We start from the raw sequence: 15,441 nt of genomic DNA, 5'->3' as shown, positions 1-15,441 counted from the left end.
TAAGTCTCTCAAAATAGAGGGATCTAGACAGGGATATATCATTTTTACTACCTAACCTTGGAGTCACATAGCATCAACTCTATAGATTGGGGTAGTCACTAGTTTCTGCCCAAATTAAAGGGGAGGAATTTAGACCCTACTTCTCCTTGGAAGGAATGCCAAAGTCACATTGTAAGAAGATGTTGGATGGGAGATATTGTTGTGTTACTGTCATTTAGGGAAATGCTATGTGCCAGAGAGGTGAAGGCAGAATACATAACATTGTGGAGAATCAGAATGTGTCTCCCTGGCATGATTATTTTTGAGAACAAAAGACTCGGGAAAAAACTTTGACCTTCCTCCTAACTGCCTAGAAGAATTTAAGATAGAAGGCCTATGCCAGGAAGGAGCTGTCACCACAGATAACTCTAGGTGTGGTAGACAGAGAGGAACTTTGCTGGGCTCATTTTTATCAAAGTTCTCTCTCAGGTCCCATTGTCGATGCATGGCCCAGCAAACTTTTTTCTACCAAACATTTAGTTTTCCACTTCCACGTAAATTGCCTTCCTCTCCATTGAAGTCCCAAACCTCTACTCCCAACACCCTCCTTTGTCTTTAGCTGAAGATGGTATATAAGGTGGTGGCTTCAGCCATTTTGTCAAGTTACTCAGTTTTTCTGGGTTTCTCCCATGTATACATGTTATTAAAATTTGTTTGATTTTCTCCTGTCCCGTCTTCATGTCAATTTATTTCTTAGACCAGCCAGAAGAGCCCAGAGGGGAGAGGAATGGTTCTTCCTCCCCTTTGATGTGTTGCTTTATTTCTTATTCAATGAGGCTGTACAGATAATGAAAAATTATGGGAAGTTTATTTAGCACACTACTCTATAGATTTATCTCCTCCAGTTATTCTAGGCAACTTGACAGCAATAATCCTTGTCTTTGTGTTGGAGAAACAGTCTGTCTTTTTAACTTTGCATGTATCTTTCTAAAAGTCCTTATCTTCTTATAATCTATTGTGAAGATTAGAGTCCACCAAAAATCTGGTAATAAATTTTAGTTGATCCATTCATGTTTTCTTTTCCTATTGTCATTAAAGTTAATATATAAATATTTTCAAGAAGGTTGACTAGAGAAATGTATGGTAACCGTAGACATAGACAAGAACAAATAGCTTAATCACCATTATGGTATAATGGCATATACATTAGGACAACTATAGAGTTGTGGCATCTAGGTGTTCTAAGAGCTGACACTTGTAGTAAAAAAAAAATTATAATAATTTCATGTTTCACTTTTGGAGGAAATGAAACATAATTTTATCTTTAAAGAAGCCAGTTGAATTTTGAGAAATTGATATTTGATATCATTTGCTGTGAGAAACTTGTACAGAATTAAAGACTAATAATTATATGACAGGTCATGAAATTCATAATATATTCCCAATTATTCAACATATTCATTGACATGTTCAAGAGATTAAACTTACTTATATGTTCTTGAAGAAGATTGTGTGAGAAACCAACTACTTGTGTATTAAATCATATTTGATTTTCTACTGCAATTTTCAAATTTATCCAACATAAATACCAAAACAAAATCACACAAATGACATGTATGATTTATTTCAAAGAAAATTATAATTTCTTACTATGTCGACACTGACATTTCAAAAAATCACTTTACAAAATAATCCTCTACATTATTCTTTTAAGGAGTAAGATGTCTTAGAGAATCTTAAGCATATTTAATGATGACAAAATTCAATTTATCTAAGAATTTTAAATAATATGGCTTTTAAGTAAAACCTGGCACATTTACTTAAATTATTTAAGATATAGCTCTCCAAGAACTTATATTATACAATTCTATTAAAACTCTTCATTCATTTTATTCTAACATACTTTTACTTTTTTTATTTTTTGAGGAAGATTAGTCCTGAGCTAACATCTGCTGCCAAACCTCCTCCTTTTGCTGGGGAAGATTGGCCCTGAGCTAACATCTGTGCCCATCCTCCTTCTTTTTATACATGGGATGCCTACTACAGCATGGTTTGATAAGTGGTGCTAGGTTCGGGCCCGGGATCCGAACCAGTGAACCCCAGGCCATAGAAGTGAGCAAGTGAACTTAGCCGCTTACACCACTGGGCCGGCCCCTCTAACATACTTTTAGAGAAAATAAATTTTCCATTTATATTTCTAACATAGAAAGGTTTAATTTTGAAGAACAATAAGTTAAAGTCAGAATGTAAAGAATGGGAAGAGTTCTAAGCTCGGGTAAGCTAAAGTGATCCAAATAATTAAATATTAGAGATCAATTTTTAAACTAGGACAGTGAAAATAATTTTTGTTCAATATCCCTTTTATGGTCTCATGTTAATTATTTCAATAAATAGTATTACTTGTCTGAAGAAGAAAATATCTTTCTAAATATAGCTCGGAAGGCTTCTTTAACTTGCTTGTTCCTCAGAGTATAAATGAATGGGTTCAACAAAGGGGCAATGGAAGTATTGAGCACAGCCACGCCTTTACTCAAAAAGATTCTTTCATTTGCTGATGGCTTTATGTAGATGAATATGCAACTACCATACGTGATGGAGACAACAATCATGTGAGAAGAGCAGGTGGAAAAGGCTTTCTTCTTTTGCTGAGCTGAAGGAAATTTTAGAATTGTCTTGATGATGTAAGAGTAAGAAAGGATTACTAGTAATAATGTGACAATGAGGGTCATCACAGCTAAGAAAAAAGCAATCAGTTCTAGTAAACGTGTGTCAGAGCAAGAAAGTTGCAAGACGGGAGAAATGTCACAAATGAAATGATCAATGATATTTGAAGCACAGAAATCAAGGTTAAGACCCAAAATCAGTGGAGGGAAAATGACCAAAAATCCAGTTACCCAAGAACTGAGTACAAGCTGATGACAAACTTTGCTGTTCATGATGGATGTATAATGCAAAGGTTTGCAGATGGCAACATAGCGGTCATAGGACATGGCGGCCAGAAGGAAAAATTCTGTAACCCCCAAGAATATGTAAAAAAATAACTGAGATATACAACCATTATAGGAAATAGTCTTTTTCCTTGTTACAATGGTGATTAGGAATCTGGGGATGCAAGAACTTGTGAATGAAATTTCCAGGAAAGAGAAATTACGGAGGAAGAAATACATTGGGGTCTTGAGATGAGAATCTAGTAGAGTTAGGGCAATGATGGTTACATTTCCTAGTATGCTCAGCATGTAATTTAGAAGTAAAAAGAAGAAAATTACAATCTGGAACTGGAAATTATCCGTCAGTCCCAGAAGGATAAACTCTATTTGCCTTGTATGGTTCTTCATTTCTCTTTTGTAATTTCAATCAAATTCTAGAAATAAAAAGGTACAAAAATAAGAAGGTATGTGAGTAGCTGTATATTCAAGAATTGATATATAAAAGGATTCATGTTCACAAACATACCCATTTACAAGATAATATTCCGTGGACGTTGAAGACATGATGTAGAACTGTGCAACAGAAACTATTTTTAAAAAGCACTATAGAGATCAACTCAGTTTTGGAAATTGACCTGCAAAACCCATAATAGTTGGTTTTTTCACCCTTGCTTACAACTGCCAGTCAATCATAACTAATTCCAAATTTGTCCATTTGTTAAATGAATTAGATGAAATCTTGGTTCAGGATTCAAAAATAATTCATTCATTTTTGATTATTAACTTCACCAAAATAAAATTATGCCAGTACAATGAATTAAGACGTATAGTTAAATTATGCAACTTTAGATTTCATATTAAAATGACATTTAGATCTCCATTATAGCCTTTTATAACTTCTATATGAACTACTGATGAAGACACAGAAAAAGACAAAAAAAAAAAGTGTAGGTGTATAACAACACAACAAAATAAATACTAGTTGAATCTAGGAAAGAATTGGAACTGAACATAAAGCAGATATAACCATGTTTAAAAAAAATAATAATCTATTAAGGACTTCAACATTTTGCCACACGTAGTCGAGACCTTTAAGATTAAAAGAGAAAACACAGAAAATGCATTATGTTGCTTCACAAGTCTCCACCCAGTTACAGATATCTAGAGTCTAAGCCTACTTTCCAGATGCAGCTCTGTGAGAGTGAAAAATCAGTTTTCTTGACACATTGCCTATGTCCTCATGTCCTCAGCCAGCACTCAGACATCTAATCAGTGACCATTAATCTAAGGAAGTATTGGTATAGGAAATATGATTTGGATCAGACAGCCACATTCTGATATATTTTATGCTTGTAATTGTAGGTTTTCAGAATCTCAGATGGCCAATGATGAAAGCAGAGTGAATAATAGAGCAGAAGTATAGCAATGGTGAGAGCCTGTTAGCAGTTGGAAACTAGACTTAAACCTGTGCTAATCCACATAGAATCCAGCTATGGATGTGAGAAAGAACATATTCATGGTACTGAGACAAGGGGCAACCCTGTCTTAAGATTAAAGTTTGGACAGGCCTTTTATTACTTAAGAATACATTTTTAAAGAATATCCAAGATAATAAATTGAAGCTATTATAAGAAGCTAGTCCAGTAATGTGAACAGACAAAACAATTTTTTAAAGAGGAAAAAAATGTTTAGAATATATAATGGGAAACTTACCTTTCTCAAAAAGAAATGCAACTTCCATATTTAGATATGAGCTATATGTCATGGCATAGTTTAAGAGAGAAAAATAGAAAGCAATCTAAATATTTAAAAATAAGCAGTTCCTTAAATAATTTCATTCATTCTGATAGTTACATTTTGAAGTGAGGACATTGATGAATATATATTCTCACTAAAAATATTATAAATGTATTTTAGATACCAAATTACATGAAGGTATATACAAGCCGACCCATTTTTATAAATGTCCACATACAGTACATGCAGTTATGATTTCTGCAAATACATACAAAAATAATAGTAATTGAAAATAAAAGTACTCTTTCAGTGAGATATTAAATTATAGTGTATTCATATTTTTCACTAAAAATTCTGTTAATAATATTCTACCAAAGCAAACAATCCAATAAAACATGTTTTTTTCCAAACTTCTCTAATTTATTATTTTATAAAAGCAAAAAACACTATTAATGAAGTCAGAACACTGGTTATATATTTTATAGCCATATTTTCAACTAAAACAAATCTAGTGATGTACATTTTCCTCTTAGCCTGAGGAAATCTTTGTTACTAATTTGCAAAAATGTAAACTCTTTCCAAATAAACTTAGAACATAAGCACTGACAGACAGAAAAAATCAACTACATCACATAATGTGCAATGTTTCTGTCTTTTAAATAAAAAATATTTAATTAAATTGCTTCTTATTCATTAAATTTTGCCAATCAATATCTTTGGCTGTTCTGAAGTAGTTCATCTTTTTATTATTGAATACATAATATTTTGCCATCTACATGATTGAGCCCATTACCTCATATGCTAATTCATAAACCCGACATTATTTAGATTAACAATTTTATTCTTTTAGCAAATCGTTGTTTTTCACTTCATATTTCTTAGCATATTTCTTCTCCTCTTATACTAATTTTCCAGTGAAATATCTCCAGGCTGTCGATGGAAACGGTAGATCTCAGAGAACCGTAGATGAATCTGAATCTTTCTCCCTTCATCTCCTCTTCATTTGGTCCTGTTCAATTTGTTAATATGTCCTTGCTCTAACTTCTACTTTTTCTGCAAAAGACGTTGAGCATTTCCATAGGTTCAGTGTTGGTATAATTTCAGAATAATTTCAAAGCTGTGAAGCAGATGTTTGTTCTGTGACCAGTGCAGATTTGGCAATTAATAATTATGAATGTTAAGTTGTTGTTGCTTAATGTGTTGATCAGAATTAGCCCTTCCAAAACAGCTATTTTGTTCTATTTTTGAAAATGTATTTAAACATGTGAAATCAATTCTCCAGGAAAAAGTGTCCTCCAACCTTGTTACGCTTGATGGTCATCTAGGGTTGTTCAGGCTCTCTTTATCTAGACATCAGTGGAATAATCATCTCTTCCTCTGTAATTCCAGTGCAGCGTCTGATTTAAATACTAAAGTATTAGAAAAGCAAATGCAAGTGCATAAATTAAACTACATGTTCTTGCATTTACTGATTCAGAAAATAGTAAGTGAAGAATAATGAATATTTTTTTCAAAGAGGAATAATAAAATACCACCCTTAAATCACTGTTATTTATTTGTATGTAACTTGCATGGTATTCATAATCAATCTTAAAATTTTGAAAGAAAAGTACCACCACTATTTTACTTACCACTAGTAGTATATGTTGATGTCTTTTTTTCCCTCTAGATTACCTGAGCAAGGATCAATCATAATAAAAGGCAAATGTACTCATGGGAAAATAATATTTAATTTTGTGGGCAGGAAAGTTAGTATAAAATAATCTCTCAGTTTAATTCAAAGCAGAGAGCTAGTGTGACTATTTTAGTAACATAATTATTCTGCACTATGACATATATCTGAACATATGGTAGTGTCTATGCCTTGGATAATAAAGATTTCTAATAAACTCCTCTTTTTAATAACAGATAATTTATACGATGTGTATCTAATCCCATCTCACAAACATTCATAAAGATTATCATAACTGAGATGATTAGCTTGAAACTTGGGAAATACTTGCTAGTTTCAAATTACATAAATGGGGTGAATGCTTCCCTACAGGAAATCTAAAGGGATAGCGTCCCTGAGGAGAAATAGTTAAGATGAAAAAATATTCAAAAGAGCCTACAAAACACAGTTGGCCTTTGTCTTTTTCATTTAATTAAAAATAAGCATTTTGTTTCAAGCATGATGATATAAAGTACCATTTAAGTTGTCACATTAAAAAATACTCATTTCAAAACAATCATGTAAACACTGCAAACTAGCAGATTATTTTGGATTATAAATAATTACATATGTCCCAAGATACCAAGAGAATTCTTTTTGAGCATTCCTGGGTTTTTTTTTTTTTCAATATGTAAACTATCACTAGGAGAACAGCATATGGGTAGCTAAGAAATACTACTCCTACTTATATTTTTAATAGCAGCTGTGTAAATATTGAGAAAATAATTAGAACTTCTGCACAACATTATGTTTTGAGTGCAAATATTTTCTTTAGTTATTTCAGGATGTGCACCCAAGTTCAACCTTTTTTGAAGCCTTACTAATTATTATAACACCTGTCATGTAGTGAACATTACTATGCATGAAGTACTGTGCTAATTATCATACATAGATTATTCAATCTAGTCATCATAATAGGCAAAATGCACATAATTATGAGCATTTTTCTTTTGCTGTTAAAAAAACAGAATTAGGGAAATCATTTGACTTGCTCACCCTCGTGAAAAAGCTTAGAAATTATGGAGACAGGATTGTAATCAGATCTTTGATTCCAAAGTGTAGTTTGTTAACCATTATGCAATAATTCCAATTAAGTAAATGATTGTTAGATAATAGGTAGACAATAGATAGATGATAGATATCAAATGCCTGATAGCATACCTAGCATTCCAGTGCTGAACTTTTTTTAAGTAAACAAATCTACAATTGAAAGATTGACATTCTTATACGATTCATGCAAAAAATTTTTCAAGAAACAAAATGAATTCACTAAGCTCTTTTGAGTATACTTTTTAAGTAAAGTTCTGATTGTTCAACCAAAATATTATTTTATATATTATAAAGTTTTGAGGCACCATATCACAGGGAATTAAACTACAATTAAATATAAATAGAAACAAATAAAGTAATAGTATTTCACACAATAAAAAAACCGCAGGAGTAAAAAGCAAAGAAACAAACAAAAATAATTTAGTATGTAATTTTTAAAAATATCATGCTCTAATCATTGATTCGCCATGGGATATGTTCTAAAGAGTAAAAGGATTACAAATACACCTCTAACTTCCTATAGTTTGTGTGTTATTGGTGGCACTGATAGAACAATTCTGATTCTATTCTGCGTGAATTTTAGCACTTGGCAAATTAGTAAATATATTAATATTGAGAATTACAAATCTCACTGCAGAAAAAAGGAGCGGGGGGGAATCAAATATGAATGGCAGAAAAATTCGGTGGTGTAGAGGCAGCAGTGTAAACTAATGATTTCTTTTTTCTTTTTAAACTGGATTTTTTTTTCTTTTAAAGATTGGCACCTGAGCTAACAACTGTTGCCAATGTTTTTTTTTTCTGTCTGCTTTTTCCTCCCCAAATCCCCCCAGTATATAGTTGTATAATTTAGTTGTGGGTCCTGTTAGTTGTAGTACGTGGGACACCACCTCAACGTGGCCTGATGAGTGGTGCCATGTCCACGCCCAGGATCCGAACCAGAGAAACCCTGGGCCGCCTAGCGGAGCGCGCGAACTTAACTACTCGGCCACGGGGCTGGCCCACTAATGATTTCTTAATGTGTGTTTTTTTTTCCTAGCTTTGTGTTTTGAAAAATCCTAGAAAGCATTTGACGGTATCACTCTTCTCAAAAATCAACAGGGAAATTACGAAATGACACAGGAGCCTTCTTGAAGACCAAATTTGCAAAATAATGACAACTGAAATAAAAATTACCATAAATAAAGAATTATAACATTAAATAAAAGAATCTATAGTGATATTACTATAAACATAGAGATTGATATGGATAGATGTGGATATGAATGTATAAAGAAAAATGGAAACTCCATAGAAGAATTTTACTGTCAAATTATTCATGTATACAGAATGAAAAATTTAAAACTCACTGTTTGAAAACCTCCTGGCATATGTGAAATAATCTACAGCCAGCTGAGCTCACTCTGGAGAGATACAAAGAGATCACGTTCCAAAACTTTGGTTGCAGACCTAGATTTTTATATTAAGTTATATTCTATAGCTTTCAGCCACATCTTATAATCTGTTGTTTCAAACTTATACATGACCCTTATCACTGTCTTTACAATCTTAGTAAACAACAATGTAGTAAATGATGGGATCCAGATTAAAATTCCCATTGGTCTTCTTCCAAATGTCATTCTCGTTCTCCTCCCTATTCAACTTCCACAAAAGACAAAAGGCTGTTACCGTCAACCACAAGAGGCGTGGAAATTGAAAAAATATAAGTTATTCCCAACTGTTTCATTCATGAAGTGAAACTAAAACTTTTGGTTCATCTAACTTTGTGTCTAAGTCTTGCTCTCTTCTTTTTGTCCTTTAGGAAACTCACACATTTATTTTTCCAAATGAACATTAGCAGCATTTGTCAATTTTACAAGAATTCTTGATATTTTCAAAGATGTTACATGCATTTATAAATTAATTCAGGGACAGTTAACATATTAATACTATTGCACATTTCTATATGTGAACAAGAAGTGTCTTTCCATTGATTCAAGTCTCATTTGTACACTCTATTTTTCAATTTTATTTTTGCAAGAACACAATATGAGGTCTACCCTCTTTACAGATTTTTAATTGTGCAATGCAATATTTAACTAGAGTCATAATGTTGTGTGGCAGATCTCTAGAACTTACTCATCTTGCATTACTGAAGCTTTAACTCCATCGGTTGGAAGCTCCCTATTTTCTCCTCCTCCTGCTCCTGATAACCACCATCCCACTCTCTGCTTCTATGAGTTTGACTACTTTAGATTCATACATAAGTGAGATCATACGTATTTATCAAAGCTGGGACACAGTTCCACAAATAAGCAATGAGCCTAGTGCTGTGATAGTGCACAATGCAGGCATATGGCACGTGGCAGCTACCCCTGACCAGTCTAGGAGAAATCGAGGTGGTGTATCAGAAGTTATTGTAATTACAATGTATAAAATGGACTGTATGTTTTCTAACAAGATAAGGGTATCAGTTTGGGATCGATTTTAAATCAAGATGAGAGATTCATATGTAGGTCTGATTTATAAAGCTTGATTGAGATAGAATCAAAAGGAAATGATAACTGACTAAAAACCAGAGTGAAAAATTAAAGTGTTATGGATGAAATCCATGTCTTTTGGTTTAACAGTTGATAGAAAGCTGGTGTCATTCACTGAAATGTGGAATGCAAATGGAGCGATAGGTTTCCCATGATTGAGTGAGCAAAGGGGGAATGGGACAAGGCATGAGGAAAACAATTCTTCAGAAGGAAGAGACGACAGGCTCAATGGTCATATTATGTTTGAAATGCTTGTTAAATAATCAGAGAAAAATGCCTGTGTTTTGCTTGTCTGGAATATGTGGGACTGGAATTCAGAGAAGATCAAGTGGTCTAGCTTTTAGGGCATTCACTGCCCGTGGCAATAAGAAAGTGAAGAGAAGTCCAGGTGAGCATAGAATGGGAAGATACTATGAAGTAGGATATTCAGCGGCATCTCTATTTATGACACGTGCAAGTAAAGCACATCCATGAAGCATTTTAGGAGAAGTATCCAAATGAGGACAAAGCAGAAAATAAGGGATCAAAGAAAATCGATAAACTATATAAGCTTTTAAAAAGACATTCACCTTGAGAAATGCAACAAAAGAATAAAGTAAGATCAGGATTATATCCTTTATTTTTGGCATTAAGCCTGATGTTATTACTTGGGCAAGCGTGGTATTAATCTACTAGTGGAAAAAGAAGAGAGATTTAAGTTGCTTGGGTAATCAATAACAGGTAATTGTGTAGAGAAGATATCTACAAACAGCATGGAAATTAAAGAATGAAATAGTTAGTGTTGAGGTCAATAGACTTAATCTTTTAAAATTTTATTTAAATGTGGTCTTGAAAACACAGTAGTTAAGTGGGGTTTAACCTGAGCTAAGGTGAATGATATAAAAGGAAAGTAGTTGATGTTTTGTATTTGACAGTCCCAAAATTATTCCAGAAAACTACTTATATAACAAAATTGTGTGTGTGTGTTAAACTCTAGTAAAACAAAGTTTGAAGATAATGTGTTTCTAGAAAAAAATAAGAATCAGATTGAATGACAAGATTTGAGTTCTGAACTTTTAAAATCAAAATATATTTTTCTTGACTTGTTTAAGGCTGCTAGTGCAGAATGGAGAACACTTATTTTCAAAGACATGATTGGGATTCCAGCAGGCAGAGTACATGGAAGTACTGGAACTCAAAGCCATTTTCAGGGGAGATCTTTGTAACCAGGTTTTATAAAGGTCATAGAATCCATAATAAAAAGAAGGAGGGAATAATTTGGTGTTTGTTTTTCTGGGTGGTATGCTCCTTTTTATCACTGAGAAGATCTCAGTTTCTTTCTCCCTGATTGCACACAGATTGCATTAAACATCAAAAGTAATAATGAAAAACCACACAGGAATAATGGCATTCATCTTGTTGGGACTAACTGAGGATCCACAGCTGAAAGTTCTGGTTTTTATATTCTCATTTTTGACATACATTTTGAGCAGAACTGCACATCTGACCATTATCATTCTTACACTCATGGATTCTCATCTTAAAACATCTATATATTTTTTCCTTCAAAACTTATCTCTCTTAGGAATCTCTTTCACAACGGTCTGTATTCCCAGATTCCTGCGCTGTTTATCAACAGAAACGACCATTTCTTATAATGCCTGTGCCGGTCAAATACCTTTTTTGGACTCTTTGGAGCTAGAAAGTTTTTCCCCTCGCAGCCATGTTCTATGACTGCTATATGGCAATTTGTAAACCCCTGCATTACATGACCATCATGAACAACAGAGTCTGTATTATCCTTGTCTTCTGCTGCTGGATCTCTGAGTCGATGATCATCGTCACACCACTTGGCATGGGCCTCCAGCTGGGATTCTGAGACTCCAATGCTATTGATCATTTCGCTGTGATGCAGCTCCCCTTTTTAAGATCTCACGCTCAGGTACGTTGTTTATAGAGCAGGTTGTTATGATTTGCGCAGTACTGACATTCATTATTATATTAATTGGTGTCGTTCTGTCATACATATATATCGTAACTATAATTCTAAGATTCCCCTCTGCTCAGCAAAGAAAAAAACCTTTTTCTAGCTGTTCTTCACAAGATTGTTGTTTCCATCACTTTTGGCGGCTGCATTTTCATCTACATCAAGCCTTCAGCCAAAGAAGAGGTGGACATTAATAAAGGGGTGTCGGTGCTCATTACCTCTGTTGTCCCTTTGTCGAACCCTTCATTTATACGTTGAGGAACAATCAAGTGAAACATGCTTTCAAAGACACAATCAAAAGAATTGCATTTCTTGCACACGAGTAAGCTTATGGTGAATTTGATCAATCACTGAAAAGAAAATGATAATAACTTGAAAATTCTCCTGAAAATCCTAAACTCATTTTTATTCTTATTAATCTATAGCCCAAACAAGTTAACCTTCTCGCATGCCTTTGAAACTTGCTTTGGGCACCCACTGTGTAAAAATCTCCTTTCAATTTAACTTCAACCAGTACAAGGTCTCTCATTAATAGAAGATGAGACTATTTTTCTGGAATATAAACATCTTCCCTTACTATCACTCACTTATTTTACACAACCTAAAAAGAAATTAAATAGAATGATGTGAATATTATCAGTAACATTCAGGAATTTAGAAGTATATTATGTTTGGATTCCTTTCTAAACCTTACAAAACACTTAAAAGAATCATTTCAAATTTAATAAAAATCTTCACCCTTACTTTCAGACAGTAATAAGACAAACTTTTACGGACAACCAAAATACCAAACCAATATGTAATACTTTGAGACTTATAGTAACCACAGGAGAAAAAAGTTTTATAAGCAGAGCTAAAACAAAGTTTCTATAAGGAAAGTTTTGGAAACAAATTATCTGTAACTGAGAAATCTTAAAATCCCAAAAAACTCTAAATCGAATTAATAAATGAGTAAATTATGAATGAATATCTAACTTGGGAAAGATGTAAGTTGTTGAAAACTGGCACGAGGGAAAATTTCAGAAAATTTATTTCTGGAAACAGTAAAAGAATTTGGATTATAGTTACTTAATATTACCCCAAAAAGTAGAAACGAAGACTATGAAAAATAATAATAATTGGTGTTTTTGAGCACATAACAGGTCTTTAGAATGCCAATGTAGTAAACACAAAATAAATACTCATCTACCCAAAGTTCTTTTCCACTTTATTTACCTACAGCAACTTAAGTAGTTTTATATTTTTGTTAGCACAATTTTAAAAACAAGGATTTCAAGATGACACAGTTTCTAAAGTAACTGAACTATGAATTAAATGAACTTCTGTCTTATTCTGTATCTTGCTTTCCTAATTTCCTACTGCATTTCTTTCCAAGAAAATTAAAAACATCTTGATTTGGTGAAGAGAAGATATAGACAACCAAATGAGTTGTAAAGTACTCAAATAGATTAAACAAATTAAATAAAAATATTTATACTGTGTGTCAGTTGGATGGCAATCAGGAAGCAGAATTACTATCAGTTATGGGATAAGAGATTTAACAGAGGAACCAAGATTTACGTAGTTGTGGGAGGAGTTGGGGAAACGCACGTCTGACAGAGGGCGTCGGAGGATCTAAGGAATCACCAAGTCGGTTCACAGCGGGAAGCAGTGACACAAAGGACAGCTGGTGGTGAAGTCCAGGGGTGTCTATGGGCCCACAACCGAGCATCAGGAAATGGACCTAAGGCCACTGTTGTTCAGCAGATTCAACCATCCAAAGAAAGAGTTAGATGGAAGTAGATTAAAGAGAGAACAAGCTGGAACCTGGAGACATATCTGTGAATCTCAGACATGTTAACTAACCACCATCAGTTTTCAAAAGCAACTATCACAGCTTGTCTTCCATCTTCCAAATCTTGTACAACTAATTATTTTTAAATTCTAACTTGAGACAGGACGAAAATAGAATGATCCAGCACGGTGCACTCCTTGTTAGGTTTACATCTGTACATTCAAGGTTTAATGATAATTTCCAAATAAAGAAAGAACGATAAAAAATCCTTCTTCCCCCTAACATAATGTGGCTGTCTCATGTGCCTCCTAACTTTCTTCTCAGAAGGGGATACACAGAGTCTCAGTCACTTTATCCTTCCTCTGGTGTTTGGGTGATATGCATTCCTGTTATAGCTGAGACATACCCCCGTGATAGTCTGTAACTTAGCTACAGAAATAGAAAGTTAACTATTATTCATTATTAATACTTCACAGTTTAGATTGTAGGACAGTGGAAAAGTGGAAAAAGAAATAAAAAGAAATGTGTGTTTGTGGGGGATATTAATAATGGGTGAGGTTATGCATGTTAAAGGGCAGGACATATTTTTTCTCCCACTTCAATGTTTTAATTTATTGTTTTAGCATATTTGCATTTATTTATAAATACAAAAAATTGCTAGTCAATAAAAAAGAAATGTATGTTAAAGAAAAATAAAACTATTATTGTCTCAATTTCTGCAAGTAGTCATTTTTAAATAGCTAATATTTAAAACTTTCTTCTGCTCCCATTTCTTTTTGTTTGCTTTTATAATTTTTTTATTTACATATAATTGGCATATGACGTTTTGTAAGTTTAAAGTGTACAATGTTTTGGTCCAATAGATGTATACATTGCAATATGATTACCATTGTAGCATTAGCTAACATTTCTATTATGTCATATAATTATTATTCCTTTTTTATGGTGAGAGCAAACTTACAACAGGAAGATAGACAAGTTCTGGAGATTTAATGCACAGCATAGTGATTGTAGTCAACGATCCTATATTAAAAATTTCAAAGTTGCTAAGTGACTAAATATGTTCCCATTTCAATATTCCCTTTGCCCTCATCTAACATGTTACGTGGTCATAGAATCTTTTCAGATGGAGTGACTTAAATCTTCACCCCTGACAAGTCTATGACATTGTGTTGGGTCTCTGGTGTTCCATTATCATGGGACGCGAGACTCTGAAGTTGTGTCCTAGGCAATGTTGTGAATTTTAGTTATAGTCTTCCCTGCCCCATAATTTCCTTTTGATAATCAGTATCTTTTACCCCAGCCAGTACAGTAACCCACTTCTGTACCTGTTGGTTCAATAGCATGATGAGCACAAATTGGACAAGTGGTAGTCTGCCCTTCTAGTTTAATGGAAGTATTGCTGTGTTGCCTAATGCAACCATTCCTCCCTTGGGAACTAAGACCTATAAACCAGCAGAGACCAAAGTTGCACAGAAGAGAAGCAAAATTTCACTGGCAGATCAATAAGGGTAGTACTTAAAGAACACAACACAATTTCCACAACTTGATGCTCGGAGTTTTGTTTCCTGGCTTTGGGGAAAATAGCATATGAAATATATTGATCACTGATTTGGAGCATAAATTGCATCCAAAGTGTGATACTGCAAAGTGTTGCCCCCAGCTCTCACTCTAACTACATTATCAAAAGCCATCCCATTGCTGTTTCCCCAATTGCTTCAGGATGATAAGGGAATACTTTCATGAGCATGAACAATTGTTGTACTTTATTTGCTGTAAAA

General features: G+C 33.6%; 1 protein-coding gene across 1 annotated transcript; it reads right to left on the bottom strand.

The window, feature by feature from the left end:
- Nucleotides 1-2,375: 2,375 nt before the first annotated feature.
- LOC106822834 (olfactory receptor 6C70) lies at nt 2,376-3,314 on the bottom strand. The gene has a single exon (XM_014828197.2). The coding sequence runs from the start codon at nt 3,312-3,314 to the stop codon at nt 2,376-2,378; it is 939 nt and encodes a 312-aa protein (XP_014683683.1).
- Between the last annotated feature and the right edge of the window lie 12,127 nt (nt 3,315-15,441).

This window comes from Equus asinus, chromosome 22 (assembly GCF_041296235.1).
Source record: "Equus asinus isolate D_3611 breed Donkey chromosome 22, EquAss-T2T_v2, whole genome shotgun sequence".
Lineage (NCBI taxonomy): Eukaryota > Metazoa > Chordata > Mammalia > Perissodactyla > Equidae > Equus > Equus asinus.
Note: the sequence above shows the minus strand (reverse complement) of the source record. Positions and strands in the feature narration are given on the sequence as shown.